General features: G+C 41.9%; 1 protein-coding gene across 1 annotated transcript in view; it reads right to left on the reverse strand.

Annotated features, from left to right (window-relative positions):
* The window catches only part of PRRX2 (paired related homeobox 2), a 96,811-nt gene extending 78,612 nt beyond the window's left edge, over positions 1–18,199 (reverse strand). The window contains exon 1 of the mRNA XM_089537025.1: positions 17,902–18,199. Coding sequence (XP_089393151.1) covers positions 17,902–18,199 — 298 coding nt within the window. The remainder of the gene's footprint in view (positions 1–17,901) is intronic.
* Between the last annotated feature and the right edge of the window lie 1,844 nt (positions 18,200–20,043).

Raw genomic sequence — 20,043 nt, forward strand, 5'->3', positions numbered from 1 at the left:
TGGTGAACTTTTTACAGACCGAGTGCCCAAACTGCAACCCAGACCCCACTTATTTATTTCAAAGTGCCATGTCCCTCTGGCTTTCTAGTAAGAAACTCTGGCACACCTGTGCTAGGGCGACAATATGTGTGCCCACAGAGAGGGCCCTGAGTGCCACCTCTGGCACGCGTGCCATAGGTTCGCCACCCAATACTACCCCTTCCTAGCTCTTCTAAAATGCAATTTCTCAACAATTTAGAGGGCCTCCTCTGACACTTAGAGAGTATGACTTGCTCACGGTCACCCATTGGGTTTTCATGGCTGGACATGGATTCAAATCCTGGCTTCCAGAGTCCAGCGCTCAAACCACTACACCATGCTGGCTCTCTGAAAATACTGCATCAGAGGGTTTATTCTGCACAAAATTCGTACGTGTCCAGAATTGCAGAGAAAACAACATTTTTTTTGTGCAGGAAACCACATTTGCTGACCAGAAAATACTATTTGTGCAATAAAATATTATTTCCTACACACAATATTTCCAATATAAAACAACCAAGTGCGAATTTTTCCACAGAATAAGTCCAGAACTGCAAATAGCCTTTGAAAACTGCAGAATTTTTGGAAGACTTTCTCACAATAAGAAAAAAAGGGGTTGAAATTATTCATTGCTTCCTTCAAGAAGAAAGTGACTCAAGAATTACATCCTGAGTGTTTGCAAGATCCTTTTTTCTTAACCATCCCTAAGGATTCCCCTTCGTTCTCTTTATGAACATACGTTTCCTTTCAATTCCGGCAGAGAAGAAATGTCTCTACCAACTCCGTGACCAAAACCACAAGGAAAATTAGTCATAACCCCCCCACTTCCAATATGTGTCTGTATTTTTTTAATCTGAAAAACAAACAACCCTCAAGGGGATTTTTCTAAAACTCTTAAATTCGCGATAAGCTCTGTTCTGAGTTTTCCAGCAAAGGAGAAATTCGCACGATGGATCTAACGGATTTCTTTTACACGGCAAGTTATGACTTGGAGCAAAATGCATAATTACACACAGATAGCATCCTTCGTTTTCTCAGCTTCTCTCGAGTGTTTACGGCTTTCGAAATCCCTTTCGCGCTTCTGCATTTTCAAAACTGGCGGTTCCAAGGTCTGGGATTTTATTGTGGTTCAGAGACCAAAAGTGTCAGGATAGACTAGCGCCTGAAAAACTCGATTAGTTCTTTTAAACACTCCAGTCTGTCCCCCTGTGACTATGAATCCAAAGTGTGGCTGCTTTCAAAACACAGGGACACATTTAAAGCAAAGCATGTTTTCCTCAAAAAGGAAAAGATCTTTTGAAAGATTATGAACGTTTCTAGATTTTTAAAACTATTTTTAAAACCTGAATTTTAATCAGTGTCCATCTACACTGTAGAAAGAATGCAGTTTGACACCACTGTAAGTGTCTTGGCTACAGAATCCTAGGATTTGTGGTTTTGCGAGACACCAGAACTCCTTGGTAGAGAAGGCTAAAGACCTTGTAAAAATTACAAATCCCAGGATTCCATAGGAAGGCACTACAGCATTTCAAGTGGTGTCAAACTGCATTATTTCTATGCTGACATGAAGTCGGATTGGGGCTGTGGCAACCACACGCCATGGCCCTGATCTGGCCTTTCCAGGCTGCAAAAAGTGGCTCCTTTTTGTGCCCTGGAAAGGGCGCAATAGCTGTGGCGCTGCAACTTTAAGGTGCTTTTTGGCACTGCATCATGTGAATGCAGCGCCAGAGGAGCGCTGTGATACCATACGTTGTGTGTAGTGTCACACCACCCTGGAGGTGGAGCCAGGGTGTGTGTCATGTGAACACCATGCTCCAACTCCGCCCCAGGCTGCCCTTAATGGCAGTGTGCATAGCCGCTTAGTTGCCACTAAAACAGGGTGCCACTATGACCAGGGAGGACATCACCCCTCCAAGTATGAATTCTTTCCCACCTCACCATTTACATTACCAGAGTGCTCGAAATCTGATGCAACATTTGTTACTCCAGATTTTAAGCACTGCGGTAATGTACAACCACAGCCGAGAGTTTGGAAATTGCAATTTAGGCATCAAAAGGAAAGGGGCAGGCAGAGCGAACCTGGAAATGCAAAGACAGCAAAGAGCTCTAGGTGTGAGTTTCAACTTTCAGTGTCTTGTTCTTTACAAGGCTGAAAATCTGGGGCCAAAGGAAGTTTTTTTGGGAGGTGGGGGAGATGAGAAAGAATTCTTATCTGGGAGAGAAATCCCTCATTTTGCACCCTGACTGTAGTTACACCCCTGGACTAACATATGCTGGACTGTTTCCAAAATATCCTCCAGCTGCTCATGCTAAATTATGCCTGTTTTCCATGGAAAAAAAATGAATTCAAGACCAGTGCCTCTCCAGTGGCCTTTTTTCAGCTAAAGCTCCAGAGCCCAGATTGCTCCCATCTGTGGAACTTACCTGGGAGTAAAAAACCATTTTATTATTATTCAATTGATTGATATCTTGCCTTTCTCCCAATATAGGGACTAAAACCATACCCTCCAACTGTCCTGATTTGGCAAAGACAATCCTGATCAATCCTCTGTCATCCCACTTTCTTGGCTGCTTTCAAAATGTCCCAGTTTCCCCCTCTTCCTCCCATATTCCCCTTCTGTGCTTGGCTGACTTCACTTGCTGCAAACTGAGTTCAAAGTGCAAAAATAGTTTACTATCAGGTAAAGAAAAGGAGAGAGGAAGGAGAAAGACTCTTGTCTTTCCCAGTAGGTTCAGGGAAAAGCAAACTGCAGCATCATCTAATCTAATAATATTCCTCAACCATAACTTTTGACATCTTGACCGCATAGCATTCCAGTTTTGCTTAGCCACACATGTCCAGGTTTTCATCTATGAAACATTAGAGGGCATGCAAACAAAAATCCTAGACGCGAGTTACTTACAACTAATGCAAGGCATAGTTGGGAGAGGCAAAATTAGGCCACTGCTCCCCAAAATACCAATTCTTCTCTCCACCTGCATGATTTCTTTTCTTCAGGCCCAAAATGTCTAACATTGCAGTAACTTAAGATCTTAGTTCAACATTTGGAAATAGAGTTTAAAAACCAAGAGAGAAGCACTAAAGGAATGTGAACGCAGCAAACGTAAAAATTCCAGGTGTGAACAATTTTCAGTGCCTTGCTCTAGGCAAGGCTCAAAATTTAAGGGCTGAAGGAACATTTCTGGAGGAGAATAGGAAGGCAGAATTATTATTTGGAGGACAATTTTTCATTTTGCACCCCCTCTGTAGCTCTATGGACTAACATATGCTGATTTATATCCTAAGTACGTTCCAGCCCATCATGCCTAATTATATCTGATTTCCGTGCAATGAAACAAACTCAAAACGGGTGCCTTTCTTCAGCTAAACTCCAGATTGTGGACTTTACTAGGGAGTAAAAATCAAAACTTCCAACTGTCCCAGTTTGTCAGAGACAATCCTGATTTTGCCTTTGTGGTCTCTTCCAACTCTACGATTCTATGATTCTATGAATCCTCTGTCATCCCACTTTCTCAGCTGCTTTTAAAACGTCCCAGTTTCTCTAGTCTTCTCCCACTTTCCACATTTGTACTCATGTTACTTCAAATGCTGCAAAGTGAGTTCAAATTGCAAAGGTGGTTTGCATTCCATTAAGCCAGCAATGGAAAAAGAATGGAGAGAGTGAAACCTTGCCCTTCCCAGTAGGCCCAGGCAAAAGCAAACTGCTGCTGCTTCTCCTAGCTTCTGTGTTCTTCCTCAACAGCAAGTTTTGCCATCTTGACCACATTTTGATATTGCTTGACTGCAGATGTCCAGGTTTTCACCTATGAAATGCATACCCTCCAACAGTCCCAACATGGCAGGGACAATTCTGATTAATCCTCCATCATCCCACTTTTTCAGCTGCTCTGAAAATGTCCCAGTTTCTCTCTTCTCCCTTTCGCCTTTGCTCACTTCCACTGCTGAAAGTTGAATTCAAAACACAAAAACACTTTGTTCTCCATTAACTTTGCAGCGGGGGGAAGAAAGAAGGAGGCAGAATCATGGCCTTCCCAGTCGGCTCAGGCAAAAGCAACCTGCTGCACCCTCGCCTAGGTTGTTTGCTCTTCTTCATTCATTACATTTGCCACCTTGACCACATTCTGATGTTGCTTGACCTAATTTTCATCTGTTATGTTGGAAGGTCTGTAAAAAGGGCTTAGGACTGGAACCCTAAACTTTGAAAGGAATTTTAATTTTAATTTTTTAATAGCCCTACATGAAAGCCAACAAGGCATAGTGGTTTGAATGTTGGACTACGACTCTGGAGACCAGGGTTCGATTCCCAGCTCAGCCATAAAGCCCAGTGAGTGACCCTGGGCATGTCACACTCTCTCAGCCTCAGAGAAAGTCAAAGGCAAACCCTCTTTGAAGAAATTGGTCAAGAAAACCCCATAACAGTTTCGCCTTAGGGTCCGAATAAGTCAGAAACGACTTGAAGGCACACAACAACCACAACAATGTTCCATTTCCAGTACAACCCACAAAATCCAATGGCTTGTCCCAACTAGGGTTCTCCCAGTGATTCACCAGTTGAAGGGCAAGTCCCCAACACTTACACAAATCCCACTAAAAGAACGGGAGCTACTTTAGTTTGTGACCGGCAGCACTTGAATGTAAGTGTTACTCAAAATAAGCTAAGGATGTTTATTAAACTGTAGCTTTGCGGTGCAATAATTTAGCAGTAACTAGTGTCATACTTCCAGTTCCGAAACTCAAGTAGCCATTCTTTATCCTCTGGCCGCTGTCTTACGAAAGAGAAGAAGAGCAAAAGAAAGAAAGAGACCTGGATTGCATTAAATCCAACGGTCTTCAAGGCCAATTATTCTGTACACACTCATTCAGATGAAGGAGGGACTTTTCCCATTCTTTCTTTCAAGAAAGGAGAAACAGTTCTCCCTCCTCACCATTTAATTACCACCGAAACAGTCGAGGAATTTCTCTCTGGTCGTGTCGGGGAGATAAATCTGTATTTTATTAAACGGTATGATCTGCATTTTACTATACAGTGTTTGACTCGCTCTGTCTCTTGCTGAAAGCTGCGTTCGCCCATCTGGCCGTATTTCTGACACTCGTCCGCCAAAATCCTATTAATTAATCCCAACGAGAGGAAAGCCATTGAATTAATTATCGGAAGGTGAGCCAACACATAGGAGAATCCCACGGCATCGGTAGGTTTAATCTAATAGGGACCAAAGATTGCATTTAGGCTTTATTTCTTTTGGAATAATCATAAATAAACCAAGGTGGTCAGAGAATTAAACCCAAGGTAAGCAAAGACATTCAGTTAAACCTGATTTCTCCCCTTAATGCTAATTTTTGGTTGTTGTTCTTCCCTACAGTCATGTTATAGGGAGGCTTAAGCTATATGGGAGATATAGATAGATAGATAGATAGATAGATAGATAGATAGATAGAGATCCTTCATTTACATCAGCCACAAGCCATTGTTACAGAAACATGGTATTCTAATAAAGTTAAAAATTACAATTTTGCAACGTTCGCCAACCATCTGGGTTAAATGAAGCCCATATATAACATACAATGCAAAACTTCCTGAAAGCTATACATAAAATCAAGACTTGGAAAACCATGTTCAGTCCTGTTTTAACAGAACCCACTATGAATTTTGCAAACACAGCTATTATCTTGGTCTGCTAAAAGGAAGGATACATAAAACCCAACAAATGCCCTGGCCACAGATGTCAAGAGTCCTCCTTTTTATATCCCTATAAAAAGGATAAAATAGCAGCACATGGGCTAGCAATTTAATGCAGCCACCGTCACTGAGCAAACCCAAAAATATGAGTCATTACGTTGTTGCTGTGTGCCTTTAAGCCATTTTGGTGTTACAGTGACCGGAAGGCAAATCTATTACAGGATTTTCTCAGGCCTAACCTTCAAAGCAGAATTAATGCAGTTTGACACCGCTTTAACTGCCGTGATTCAATGCTATGGACTTCTGGGATTTGTAGTTTGTGGTAGCACCAGAGCTCTCTGAAAGAGAAGACTATATAACACACAAAAGTATAAATCCCAGAATCCCAAAGCATTGAGCCATGGCAGTTAAAATAGTGTCAAACTGCATTAATTCTGCAGTGTAGATTAGACCTCAGTAAGGTTTGTTCAGAGGAGATGGTTTACCAAAGGCCTTCAAGTAGGTTTCCTTGGCTGAATGAGGATTTTAACCCTAGTCTCTTGGAGTCCTCCTAGTCCAACACTCAAACCACTAGACCATACTACCTGAGAAATATATACCTCCCCCATTCCCCATGATAATTAATGACATCATTTGCAAGACATAGAGACTAATCACATCAGGAACATGGCACACACTTAGGCTCTGATGAGAAACCTCTCATACAAAACATCCCACGGATTTGGGTATCCCATGAAACAGAAGCCTTCCCAAAACTGCAGATTCCTTTTATGCATTACTTTCAAACATAAATCTGTTGTGGGTTTTGTTTGGACAGATCAGCCTGTCTGTCAAAATTGTATCGTAATTATCAAACAGATATTATGCAAATATATTTTAATATCACCTTTGGTCTTTGCATGCAAGCATAAGGCCAAAGTCAAGCATGCAGCAGTTCTAAAATGACATCCATAAGAGGACACAGCTTTTCCAAAGGCAATGATCCTGTCATCCGAGTCAACAATGCTAATATCCGAATAATTATTACATACATTTTAAAATAAAATGGCTAATATCTTCCATTATTAAGGATTAAAAAGACGACTCTGATTTCCTTAGCCGTACCTTGGATAAACCCAGTCAAATCTACCAGGGGAAGGACTAGTAGCCAAACTCATATGAGTAGATATTAGATGGTAGATTTAGGGAGGACAAAATGCACATATAGTAGTTTCGACAAGTTAATCATCACTTTAAAAGAAAAAAGATGACTTTTCCCAAATCAACCTTATCCAAAACGCTCAGGACTAGAAGTATTTTGGAGTTTGGAGTTGTTCAGATGTTGGAATATTTGCATATACATCATGAGATACCTTGAAGATGGAACCCAAATCTAAATGTGAAATCCATTGATCTGTCATACACACCTTATACATGTTTAGTAATTTTATACACAAGGACTTGTATCCTTAAAAACCCACCACCTTCTAGCATATATCAGATGAGATTCATGGTAGTTGGTACGCCATTAGTGAGATGTACACAAGGAACCGATTTCAGCACTCATAATTTGTCTAATCTGTCCCATTTTAGGAAACCATATAACATAAAGCTGATCTTTGAAGACGCTTCAATGAACTTCTGACACTTTGTGGCAGCGAACTAATATTCATTGTGCTTGCTACACGTTGTTAAAATATGTTAAGGGGGGGGGGAAATATTGCTACGGTTGATAGTTAAATGTAACATCTGGTCACATTCAGATGTATATCTAAGTTTCCCAGCCAGTATGTCTGAAGTTGCCAAAGGAGTCTTGGGACACCAAGATACCAGTCCTACACATTACCTTTATGGGACACAACAAGAAAATGAGGAAAAAGAAAAGTACACATTCTTTAGATAAGAAATGAAAGTTATATTCCCTGTTTATCTATCTGCTTTGGTTGTTTTAGTTTGGTTTGCACTGTACTCTCAAGCATCAATGACTGGGTGCGCACATTTGTTGGCCACTCGTGGGTTGAACTATCCCCATAAATCCTGCTATGATCACAATTTTGTATGCGCAACTCTGGAACACTATTGTCTCCAAATGAAGACTAAAGTACCATCCTGTACAGAATATGGTCTATTCTTTCCATTCCGAATTCTGGTCCTGTCTTCTCGCTTTCTATCCTTGCCAACAAACTGAGCTGGTTCGCCCTTCATTTTTGAAATATTAAACATTATGCATTCATCTGCCCTTGGAAGCTGATCCTACTGAATTCAAGAGAGTTTACACCCATGTCAATGAGCATGGGATCATAGCTTTGAAAAAAGGTGTGACTCACCCTATTCCCGGTTTATCAAACCATATGATGAAACTACAGTTTCAGAATTGGTGTTTGTACTCTATATTTATGGCAAGCTGCAAAACACGGTTTGCCATAAATACAGAGTACATGAAATGCCCAGAATCTGGAATAAAAGAAAATGCTTCTAATAGAGTTTGGGAAAGTTTCTCTTTTTTAAGGAGCATAGTTCCCACCGAACTCCAGCCAAACTGCCTAGGGGAGATTTCGGAGCTGCGGACACATTGCAGAATTAATGTAGTTTGGCTTTAACTACCATGGCTCCATCCAATGGAATCCTGGGATTTGTAGTTTGCCGTGGCACCAGAGCTTCCCGAGAGAGAAGGCTAAAGATCTCACAAAAGTACAAATCCCGCAATTCGATAGCATTGAACCGTGGCAGTTAAAGTGGTGCTGAACTGCATTCATTCTGCACTGCAAATGCAACCTGTGAATCCTATTATTAGTTCCAATTAGAATAGACTTATTAAATCAGCTGGATTTATCTATGTGTTGACTCACCATCCAACAATACATTCATTGGCTTTACCCTAACAGGGACTAATCCAGCCAGTAGGATTCTGGCCATGATTTTCAGAAATTCATCCTAACCCATGACTGCCTTATGGCTTGGGACCATTTTAAACTACACAATTATAGTGCTTCAATTCCACTTTAACTGCCATAGCTCCGTTCTGTGGAATTCCTGAGGCTTGCAATTTAGTGAGTCACTAGAGCTCTCTGGCTGAGGATTTTAAGTACTGTACTCCCTCCCTAAACTGCAGAAAGCCAGCACAACATAGTGATTTGAGTATTGGCCTACAACCAATTGGACATTATTTGTAGCCACTGTGATCAGTGGTGGAAAGTGTGCAAATTTTCTAGTCAACACAGAATCCTTTATCACTTTGGCAGCCTGAATGGTTGAAGGCCCGCATGGTGCAGCGATCTGAGCATAGGACTATGGAGACCAGAATCTCTGGTCAGCCATGGAGACCCACTGAGCAAGCCACCTTGAGCAACTTATATTCTCTCAGACTCAGAGGAAGAACAAACCTTGCCAAGAAAATCCTGTGATAGGTTTGGCTTAGGGTCACCATAAGTCAGAAAGGCCTTGAAGGAACACAAAAACACAACAGCAACACACAACAGCAGTCTGAATATGTACATGTACTTCTACTAAAGAAAGCCAGTGGGTCCAATCAAAAGCTTTTGCTTTGCCTTTTCTTCCTCCAAATAGCAGCTTGCACCGGTCCGGAAGCAAGGGAAAAACCTAAACAGAACAAACCTTACATCTGCCCAGCTTGCTGATTCGGGAATCCCCTAACCACAAACACAATCGCCTTGCTCTTATTGATGGGTCAAAAGCAAGGAATGATGGCAGTTAAGAGCATCCTAAAGAAGGGATTTTACCAAAATAACAGAATACAAATCCCTAGAGTGAATAAAAGATACATATAACCATAAAATCCTAGGAAGGGGCCATAAGGAATGCCTAGTTCACGCCTGAAAGATGCCCATCTAACTACTCTTTTAAGGTCTCCAGTGAAGGAGACTCCACCACCCTCCACTACAGTCAGTTCAACCATTGAACAGCTCTTAAAGTCAAGAAGTTCTTCGTCAACATGCAATTTGAATCCATTCGTTCATGTTCTAGTCTCTCGAGCAGCAGAAAACAAGCTCATTCCCTCTTCTACATGTCAATCCTTCAGATATTTAAAGATGGTTATCATGGCATCTCCCTGTCTTTTCATCTCCGAGCTAAACATACCCAGCTCCCTGGGTTGTTCCTCGTACAGCTTGGTTTCCAGGAATAAAGATACAGTTGGCCCTCTGTATCCACGGATCCCTTACCCACGGATTCAACCTTCCATAGATGGAAAATGCTATATGTGTGTGTGTATTCCAAAAAGCAATCCTTGACATTGCCATTTTACATAAGGGACACCGTTTTACTATGCCATTGTATTTAATGGGACTTGTATTTTGGTATCCATGGGGTATCCTGAAACCAGACCTCAGTGGATAAGAAGGGCCCAGTATGTTAGAAAAGTGATCTCAGAATTCAGAATTGAGCATTCAAGTTGCACCTTTTCCCACAGTAGTGATGGGATTAGCCTCTGTTCACCATTATTGTGTGCCTTCTAGTCATTTCTGACTTATGGCAACCCTATCATGGGGTTTCCTTGGCAGAATTTGTCCAAAGAGGGTTTTCCTTTGATTTCCTCTGAGAAAGAGTGACTTGTCCAAAGTCACCCAGTAGGTTACCTTTGCTGAATAGGAATCTGACCGCTGGTTTTCCAGTGCCCTAGTCCAATACTCAAACCACTAGACCATATTGCCATTTACTTACCCATCTGTAAAATGGACAGACTTGTGGCCTACTTTGCAGGATGGTCAATCTGAAGACTGAGACACAGACATACAGAATCATTGTTTTCATATTTAGGCCATATGGCATATGAAACGAGTGGAAAACATGAAGTAGTGGTTTGAGCGTTGGACTATGACTCTTGAGATTAGGGTTCGATTCATTGCTCAGCCATAGAAACCCAGTGACCCTGAGTAAGTCGCACACTCTCAACCCCAGAAAACCTTGCAATAGGTTTGTCTTGGGGTCACTGTAAACCAGAAATGACCTGAACAACAATGACATATGAAACTAAATTTAAATGTATATAACTCCTTGAGTGTACACATTACAGATCTATAACCAATTGAAACTAAATTTGGAACTAAATTTAAATGGATATAAGTCTTTAAGTCTACACATCACCAATCTATAACCAATTCTTAATCCAAGCTAAAGTAGATTCAATGAATGAATGAGGCATAAGGCAACCCTGATGCACATCCCACTGATTCAAGGGGTTTACTCCAGCTGGGACTAGCTATAGGATTTAACAGTTACTCTTTTAGACTCGTAGCAACTCCAGAGCAAGATGGCTACAGATGTCATAGGGAAGCCCTCCGATGCAGCCATGAATGGGAGAGATCCAGGTATATCTCCAGTCTCTTGAGCCTACACAGCAAGGTTGGTGGGTTTTCTTTTCTTTTCTTGTTGGAGGAACAGCACATATTGATTTTTAAAATGAGGCTCGTGGCAAGTTCACATATGATGTGTGTTTGAGCATCCTGTACACTGTTTAAAATCATGCCACTTATGCAAAGGATAAGCCAAAGAAGACAGACGCATTTTCATTAAATGAAGATGCAAGTTGATGCATCTGCCTCTCACACAAATATGTTTTCCCTTCTTATAAGGGATGTCCCTTATCTGAGGGCCACAAAGCTTGTCCCTTAGAAAGCTGGCAGGTCTCCTTTATAAGAGATGTCCCTTATTTGAGCGATGGAAAGCTTGTCCCTTCTAGGGTTGCCAGGTGTGCCTTATTATAAGGGATGTCCCTTATTTGAGAGTTGGAAAGATTTTCCTTTTACATACAGGGAATGAGAAACCCCAAATAAATAAATAAATAAATCATATCATATAATTTTAAAATGTGAACAATATATTGATTTTGCTGAGAAACACATGGCTAGCTTAACTGATATCAATACTTTCATTTGGCGTTTCGGCAGAACGCTAACTTGTTAATAGCTGCTTCCCAGTTGTCTGCCCTTGTATCCCAGATAGCAATTGTCCCTCATTGCTGTTTTGAAAACTTGGCAACACTGCATACATCATATAGGCAATAAAAGCTACAAGTGTGTCAGATGTGACAGACACGTCGAGATGAACCTGACGTTTCTCCAAACCGCACACCTCAAAATACCAATAGTAACAATATTTCGTAGATTTGTAGGGAACCTAAGACCATTATCTTGCATGCTTTCCTGCTCATAACTATGAAAATATCTGGCCATTTTTGCAAGATCGTGAGTTTTGCTTTGCCAGCCACCAGAGCAAAGGGTCTTCGAATTTTTTAATATCAATCACCATCAATAAATCACCCATCTCCAGATGCTCAGTTTCACTTTGCAACCACATAAACCAAAGTCTCCGAAATATTTCAAGATTTGTCACAATGCAGATTGTACTTTGCCTCCAGGACCAAAAAGTTCTTCAGAGCTTTTAACATTATCATCACCATCTCCAAGACGTTTTATGATGAGCAACCACTAGCTATTAAATTCATCTCAATGCAGCGGTTCTTGTTACAGCAGTTATTGTTATATAATATATAATAATGTTATTATAATCTTGGTTTCACAGTCTACCGGGTATTAGCCACTGGAGTTTTTGGCCCATCAAAAATTCAGATTGTATCCAAGAATCTAGGAATCCATGAGGGATTGTGGGATCCAATCTGAATTTTCCATTCACTATTTTTGCAACTGTTCTATTGGGATCCTATCTGCAATGATTCAGGTGTTTTGCCAGTTCATTTAAAATGATGATGATGATGATAACCATTGTATTTTTGTTATTGTTTATGTATTTGCATTTCTTACCCGCCTCGATCTTCACAAAGGGAGAGGTGGGATATAAATAAATATTTATTATTATTATTATTATTATTATTATTATTAAATTTGAAGTAACTCCTGTTGAGTTTTCCCAGAGCAATTTCCTATTTATTTATTCATTTATTTATTTATAGCCTTCCTTCGTCCCAAAAAGAGATTCAGGGAGCAAATATAGTATATGGATAACAAAGTATATTAATGTATAATATATCAATACTATAGTATATGATAACACTAATACTATATTAATAGCATTAATGTTATTAATGCATACTGTACTATATTCCCTAGAATAGGAAAATGCATATAGATTATCAGTGATGCAGGCTTCCATTCTACTTGCATTGAATTGGGAATTAGTTCCACTGAACTGATTGGGATTTATTTCTGGCTGGACATGTATGGGATTGAAGCATTAATGCCTCTGCTATTCATGGCAGCGCATAAACTTTTGTGCCCTGTCATCAGAGTAATTGGTAATTTCAGCCTCGAGGCATTTAAAGACAAATAAATAATACTCCATCTGAGTCCTCCGCCTCTTGATATTTGTGGCACGGGATCCATGCTTGTCATTTATTCTGCCAGCCTCGGTTTGGAGGACACCGTTGCTAATAGGGTACTTTCTCATGCACAAATACAGTTGGCCCTCCTTATCCACAGATTTCTTTTTTATCCACGGATCCAAGCATCCATGGCTTGAAAATATTCAAAACAAAGTATAAATTCCAAATAGCAAAGCTTGGTTTTGCCTTTTGATAGAAGGGATACCATTTTGCTGTGTCATTGTATTTAATGGGACTTGAGCATCCACAGATTTTGTTATCCACGGGGGATCCTGGAACGAAACCCCAGTGGATAACAAGGGCCCACTGTGGACTTTAAAAAGGTGGATCATAAGGGATTCTGTCTCCTGAGTCTCAAGGAGATCAACAAGCATCTCCCATCCCAAACCTGACTTTCTCTAGATTTGCAACGAATGCGAAAAGGGAATGGGAAAATATCCAAATGACATACAGAGGATGACAGTGGCTTAAAATTAAGCAAAATTAGGGATTATGACTATAGAAATCAGCACAGACCCAGAGAAGAGCCTGATTCCTATAGAGCAGTGGTTCTCAACCTGTGGGTCACAACCCTTTCACAGGGGTCGCCTAAGACCATCGGAAAACACATATTTCCAATGGTCTTAGGTACCGAGACACCGCAATTTTATGGTTGGGGGTCACCACAACATGAGGAACTATATTAAAGGGTCGTGGCATTAGGAAGCTTGAGAACCACTGCTATAGAGGATTATTCCTGGATCCTTTTGAAATGAATAAGAACTGAACATAAGAAGGGCAGTTTGCTGCTGGGGAGGGAGTTGCTGTCATGCGCAGGATCCCTTCCCACATGAAAGACGGGCCCGAGATTCCTAAAGTCTGAGTTATATTTCCTCTTCCTACCAATGCCATATCTGAAACCCAGGGTGCAATGTTGATGCCAGGGGGGACTGTTAAGTTTCCCAGAGTGGGGCCACATTCCCATTAGACAAAAACACTGGCGATGTGCATATGGCATGGGAAGCGCTGCTGCTATTGTGAAATGCATGTGCCAGGATGCTGCTCGGTTTCAGACTGTACACAAATTGACCGAAGATAAGCACCAACACATAATAATAATAATAATAATAATAATAATAATAGGTATGAATAGTATTAATATTAACCTTATTAATGCATTAGTATTATTATATACTATATCATTAATATAGTATTATTCTGTGTATTATTTATATACTATATATATAGTATAGTATATATACTATACCATATATATATATATATATAGTATTATATATTATATAATATATAATATTAATATAATTAATTATATAATACTATGTAATATATAATATAATTAATATAATTATATAATACTATATAATATATAGTATTAATACTGTTTTAAATTTGTATTGTTTAAATATGTTGTTAGCCGCCTCGACTGTATCTCAGGAGAAAAGTGGGATATAAAATAACAGCAGCAGCAGCAACAACAACAACAACAACATATATATTAATATCTGCTAGTGATAAAAAGAAGAATCTGCTACTTACTTTGTCTTTATTGTATACTAGTTAGTATTATTTCAGAGACGTTTTAACCATGTAATGCTGTTGTTTTAGATTGTATGCCCATTCTTATTTTATTTATCCCTTACTATATAAAGCGCTGTGCAAACTTTACAGCACTCTATAAAGAAATATTAATAAATAACAATAACAAGACTACTGCTAATAATAATAATATAGTGTATTATTAATATACTATATATTAATATGGCATTAATACCGTTTTGAATTTCTACTGTTTAAATAGGTTGTTAGCTGCCTTGACTCCATGTATCAGGAGGAAGGTGGGATACAAAATGACAATGACAACAACAACAACAATGTGCTCCATATTAATATGGTATTAGTATTAGGGGGTTTTGTTCGTTTTGTTTTGTTTTAGGAAACCAAACGTTGAAATTTTGCAGATTCCCAAGTTAGCTTTGGCCAGAGAGTAGTCGCTTTTGCTTCCTTGCTAACAGCAAAAAGGCCTTCCAAAATCTTAATTTTCTTGTAATGATGATAATTGTCCATCCTTGACTTCTCCCCAAAGGCCAAAGTTCCCCCAGTTTCCCCAAGATCACCTCTTTTTTTGCATCTACAATAAATCTAGTCGTCTTAAAGGTAATGCAAACAAGGCTCCTGGGTTTCCCCCACCGACACCCTCCTTTTCTTTCCCTAATGATCATCTTCTATCTTACGACGAAGCAAATTCATTCTCTGATAACTCTGGTCTCCATCGAAAAGCAACCGTCTTTCATTGGAGTACAATTTTGCACGTCTGACCCGAAAAAAAATTGTTACAGATATAACAGCACCCCTGAGACATCCAGCGTTTTTATCCCTAAGGAGTTTATCCCACAAAGGAGATCGGGAGTTTATCCCATGAATATTGCGTAATTACGCGAAATGGTTTCACACGGCGTCGCCCAAAACCCGCCATTAAAGTGGCCACAAAGAGGCATCAATGCGCCTCTTGTTACTTTCGGGATTCCAGCGACAACGCCTTTCCGATATCACTTTGTGTGATCACCGTTCGCGCAATTACTCGCCGTTCTCACTTCATTTGCAGGATGCTTCATGCGCGCTTTAATCTCTCTTTAATGCCGAAAGTAGCCGCAGTGTGATAAACCGCTATGAAAGGAGCAGTCAGTTTTGCACAGGACAAGGGCAGCTGGATCTCAAGACAAGTTTCACTTCTTTAAAGTCTTCGAAAGGTTCTTCTTTCCTTCCTTCCTTCCTTCCTTCCTTCCTTCCTTCCTTCCATCCTTTCTTCCTTCCATCCTTCCATTCCTTTTATCAACCTCACCATCACTCTAGTCCTCAAGAAGGATGAAGCTCATGCTCTTACTCCGAAAGGTAACTACAAGGCTCCTCTCTTTCTTTCTTTCTTTCCTTCCTTCCATCCTTTTCTTTTCATCGCCCTCCTCATTAATCTCAGGAAGAAGAAAGCCCAGGCCCAGATAAATCTGTCACTTAAAGGCGCCACAAGACTCTTTGCCCCCTCCTTCCTCTCCTTTTTATCACCATCTTCATCTTCATCCCCATTAATCTCAGGAAGGAGGAGATCCTATTAAAAGAAACCAGCCCATTTCAGATGGCCCACACATCTCCTTTTAAAAAATCCTCCTCCTAGTCCTCATGACTAAAGCAGTGGTCCTCCAGATGTTTTGGACTTCACCGCCCAGAACTCCTGACTGTTAACCAAGCTGACCGTGGCTGCTGGGAGTTGTAGTCCAAAGCACCTGGAGGACCAAAGTTTGGGAATCACCTTCCTCTTTCCATCCTACTTCTAATAACCCTGGACCTCATGAAGGTGAAAAGTGTGTGTGGACATAAAATCGGTTCCTCTTACATCAATGATTCCCAAAATTTGGTCCTCCAGGTGTTTTGGACTTCAGCTCCCAGATGCCCCATACATCTTGGCCAACAGTCAAGAATTCTGGGAGCTGGAGTCCAAAGCACCTGGAGGACTAAAGTTTGGGAAACCACTGACACCACTTTAAACTGCTATGGCTCCATCCTACAGAAGCCAGGGACTTGTCGCTTTGTCAGGCCCCAACACTCTGGAAAACTACAAATCCCAGGATTCCATAGGAGGCAACTAGGACACTTAAAGCGGTGTCAAACTACATTATTTCTACAGTGTAGAGGCAACCCTAGTTTAAGACTCAAACCACTACACCACACTGTCTCTCCCTAAGCAAGGTACCCATTTTTGAGGCAGCGTCAATCTGCCTTATTTCCATACCTCCCTCATTTCTCCACCTTCTACACTTATTTCGCACTCATTTCTCCATCTCCCTTATTGCTATACCTTTTGCACTTATTTCTCCCTTATTTCTACACCTCCTTCATTTCTGTTCCTTCTACACTTTATTCCTCGCTCATTTCTCTACCTTCTACACTTATTTCTCCCTTCTTTTTAGAATTCCCTTATTTCTGCACTTCTGCACTTATTTCTCCCTTCTTTCTATACCTCCCTTCTTTCTATTCCTTCTACACTTATTTTCCCTTCATCTCTCCACCTTATACTGTACTTATTTCTCTCTCATTTCTACACCTGTAGAAGTTATCAGTGATAACTTGTAGAACATGAAATAAAAAGAGATATTTTGTTTCTAAATAATAATAATAATAATAATAATCCTTAGTACGTAGAGAGATCTTGTAGCTCCTTTGGGATGAACTGAAAGAAAGAAATTGGCAGCAGGAGCTTTCTTAGGCTTCAGTCTACTTCCTCAGATGCATGTGAGGAAGTAGACTGAAGTCTAGGAAATGCATCTGAGGAGAAATGCATTTGAGGAAGCAGATTAAACTTTAGGAAATGAATCTGAGGAAGCAGAGTGAAGTCTAAGAAATAATGCAACTGAGGGGAATTGCATCTGAGGAAGTAAACTGAGGTCTAGGAAATACATCTGAGGAAATAGACTGAAGTCTAGGAAATGCATTTCAGGAAAGTAGGCTGAGGTCTAGGAAATGCATCCTAGGAAGTAGACTAAAGTCTAGGAAATGCATCTGAGGAAATAGACTGAAGTCTAGGGAAATGCATTTGAGGAAGGAGACTGTAGTCTAGGAAATGCATCTGAGGAAGGAGACTGACGTCTGCATCCACACTGGAGAAATAACCTGGTTTGGCACTCTTTTTCTGGCTCAAAGGCTACGGAATTCTGGGAGCTGGAGTTTGTTGGGGGGCCCCAACAAACTCCAACTCCCAGAATTCCATAGCCTTTGAGCCAGAGAAGGGCGAAAGCGGTGCCAAAGCGCTGCTCCGGCGCAGAAGTAGTCTTCTGCTTTGCAGGGTCCGTGCTTGCCTTCCCTCCGCGCTCTGCTGCTTACCTTCCCTCAAGGCTCCTGCTGCTCCGGCTCCTCCTTCGCTGCCGCTGCTGGCGCCGGACTGGTCCTGTCCCCCGGGGCCGCTGCCTTCCCTGCCTTCGGGCCCGGCCTCGGCTGCCCCGTTGAGCCCCCCGGCGGCCGCCACTTCCTCCAGGTCCAAGAGGTGGCTGACGCTGAAGTTCTTCCTGGCCGACTGTGGGTTCGAGTCCGGCGCCGCCGCCAGCGGAGGGGGCTCCAGGAGGCGAGCCGCGTTGGGGCCGTAGGGCTTCTCCATCCCGTAGGAAGCCGCCACCGCTTCCATCATCGCAGCCCAGAAACCCCCTCCCCAGTCTCCAAAAGGAAACAGAGAGACCCCCCAAAAGAGAAGAGGAGACCAGCACCCCCCTCTTTTAAAATCACGACCCGGATCCTTCCTTCCTTCCCTTGGCTCTCCCCCCAAAAAGAAAACTTCTCCACTTCTCTTTCCTTCTTCCTCTGTTCTCCTCCCTTTCCTTTTTTTCCCCAAAGGAAAGAGAGAATGAGAAAGAGAGAAAAGAAAGAGAGAGAGAGAGAGATCTCTTCTCGGTCCGCCTCGTGTTGACGTCTGAAAGAAGGAGGGAGGGGGAAAGAAAGAGAGAGAGAGAGAGACACACAGAGAGAGAGAAACCCTAAACTTTCCCTCCCTGGCTTATGGGACAGAGGCCCTTCCTTCTCTCTTCTCCCCCCAAAAAGTCCTTCCCTCTCTCCTCCCAAACTTTGACTCAGGACTTCTCCTCCCATCCCTCCCTTTTACCCCCAAAATCCACCAAGACCCCCATCTTTAGAAACTCCAGCCAAGGCTTTCCTCTCTTTGGGAAAACAGGGGTCAAACTCTCCCCATTTGGGGAAAAATGACTCCAATTGCCCCCTCCTTAATATATATATATATATATATATATATATGCACTGACCCCCCCCCCCCCTTTTAAGAAATGGACCTGAGTTTCCCCATTGTTTCTGAAATTGACCCCTGTCTCCCCATCATTTGCTGAAACCGACCTAAGCTCCCCCCATTTTAGGAAACCCACCCAAGGCCCCCCATTTTCTGAAACTGACCCACGTTCTTCCATTTTCTAAAACTGACCCAAGTTCCCCCATTTTAGGAAACTGACCCCCAAGTCCCCCGTTTGTTGAAACTGACCCAAGTTCTCTCATTTATGAAATTGACCCCCCATTTTCTAAAACGGACTCAAGTCCCCCCCATTTTAGGAAACTGACCCAAAGTTCTTCCATTTTCTAAAGCTGACCCAAGTTCCGCCATTTTAGGAAAGTGACCCAAATCCCCACATCTTTAAAAACTGGCCCGAGTCCCCTCACCTTACGAAACTGACCCAAGTTCCCCCCTTTTCTAAAACTGGCCCAAGTCCTTGCGTTATCTGGAATTGACCCAAGTCCCCCCATTTGTCAAAATGGATATTTCCTGAAATGGACCCAATTCCCCCCATTTTCTGAAACTGACCCCTAGCTCCCTTTTCCCAAAACTGACCCAAATCCCTCATTTTCCGAAATTTACCTGTTTTTCCCCGGTTTCCAAAACCGACCCAAGTTCCAACGTTTATGAAAGTGACCCAAGAACCCCATTTTATGAAAGTGACGAAAGTCCCCCCCCCCACATTTTCTGAAAAATGACCCAAGTTCAGCCATTTTCTGAAGCTGACTCATTCCTTGCGTTTTCTGAAATTGGCCCATGCAGGGACATAGCCAAAGGGGGGCGGGGTTCTTAGGGTCCGGACCCCCCCCCCCTTCCATTAGATAAAATGAATGGTGTGTGCTGCCGCGCCACCGCACCCAAGCCCCATTATAATGGTGGCACTTAGTCTGGACCCCCCCCTTCCCAAAATCCTGGCTACGTCCCTGGCCCATGTTCCCCAGTTTAATGAAACTGACCAGAGTTTCCCCATTTTCTGAAAGTGACCCATTCCTCCCTATTCCCACATTCCCTCATGACCACTCACTGGGGCATGAAGGGTCTAGGGGAGCCACCCCACGTGGTGCCATTCCCCATCACTGGCATCACCCAATGCAGTTGGGGCACCAGTGGCCAAAAGGACATGTTTGGCCCTCTCCTTCTCCATGGTTGCACATGTCTCCCCATGAGGAGGCCTCAGCCGCTGTGGCAAAGCCAGG

This window comes from Sceloporus occidentalis, unplaced genomic scaffold (genome assembly GCF_023333645.1).
Source record: "Sceloporus occidentalis isolate IW3139 unplaced genomic scaffold, rSceOcc1.0.p SCAF_8, whole genome shotgun sequence".
Classification (NCBI taxonomy): domain Eukaryota; kingdom Metazoa; phylum Chordata; class Lepidosauria; order Squamata; family Phrynosomatidae; genus Sceloporus; species Sceloporus occidentalis.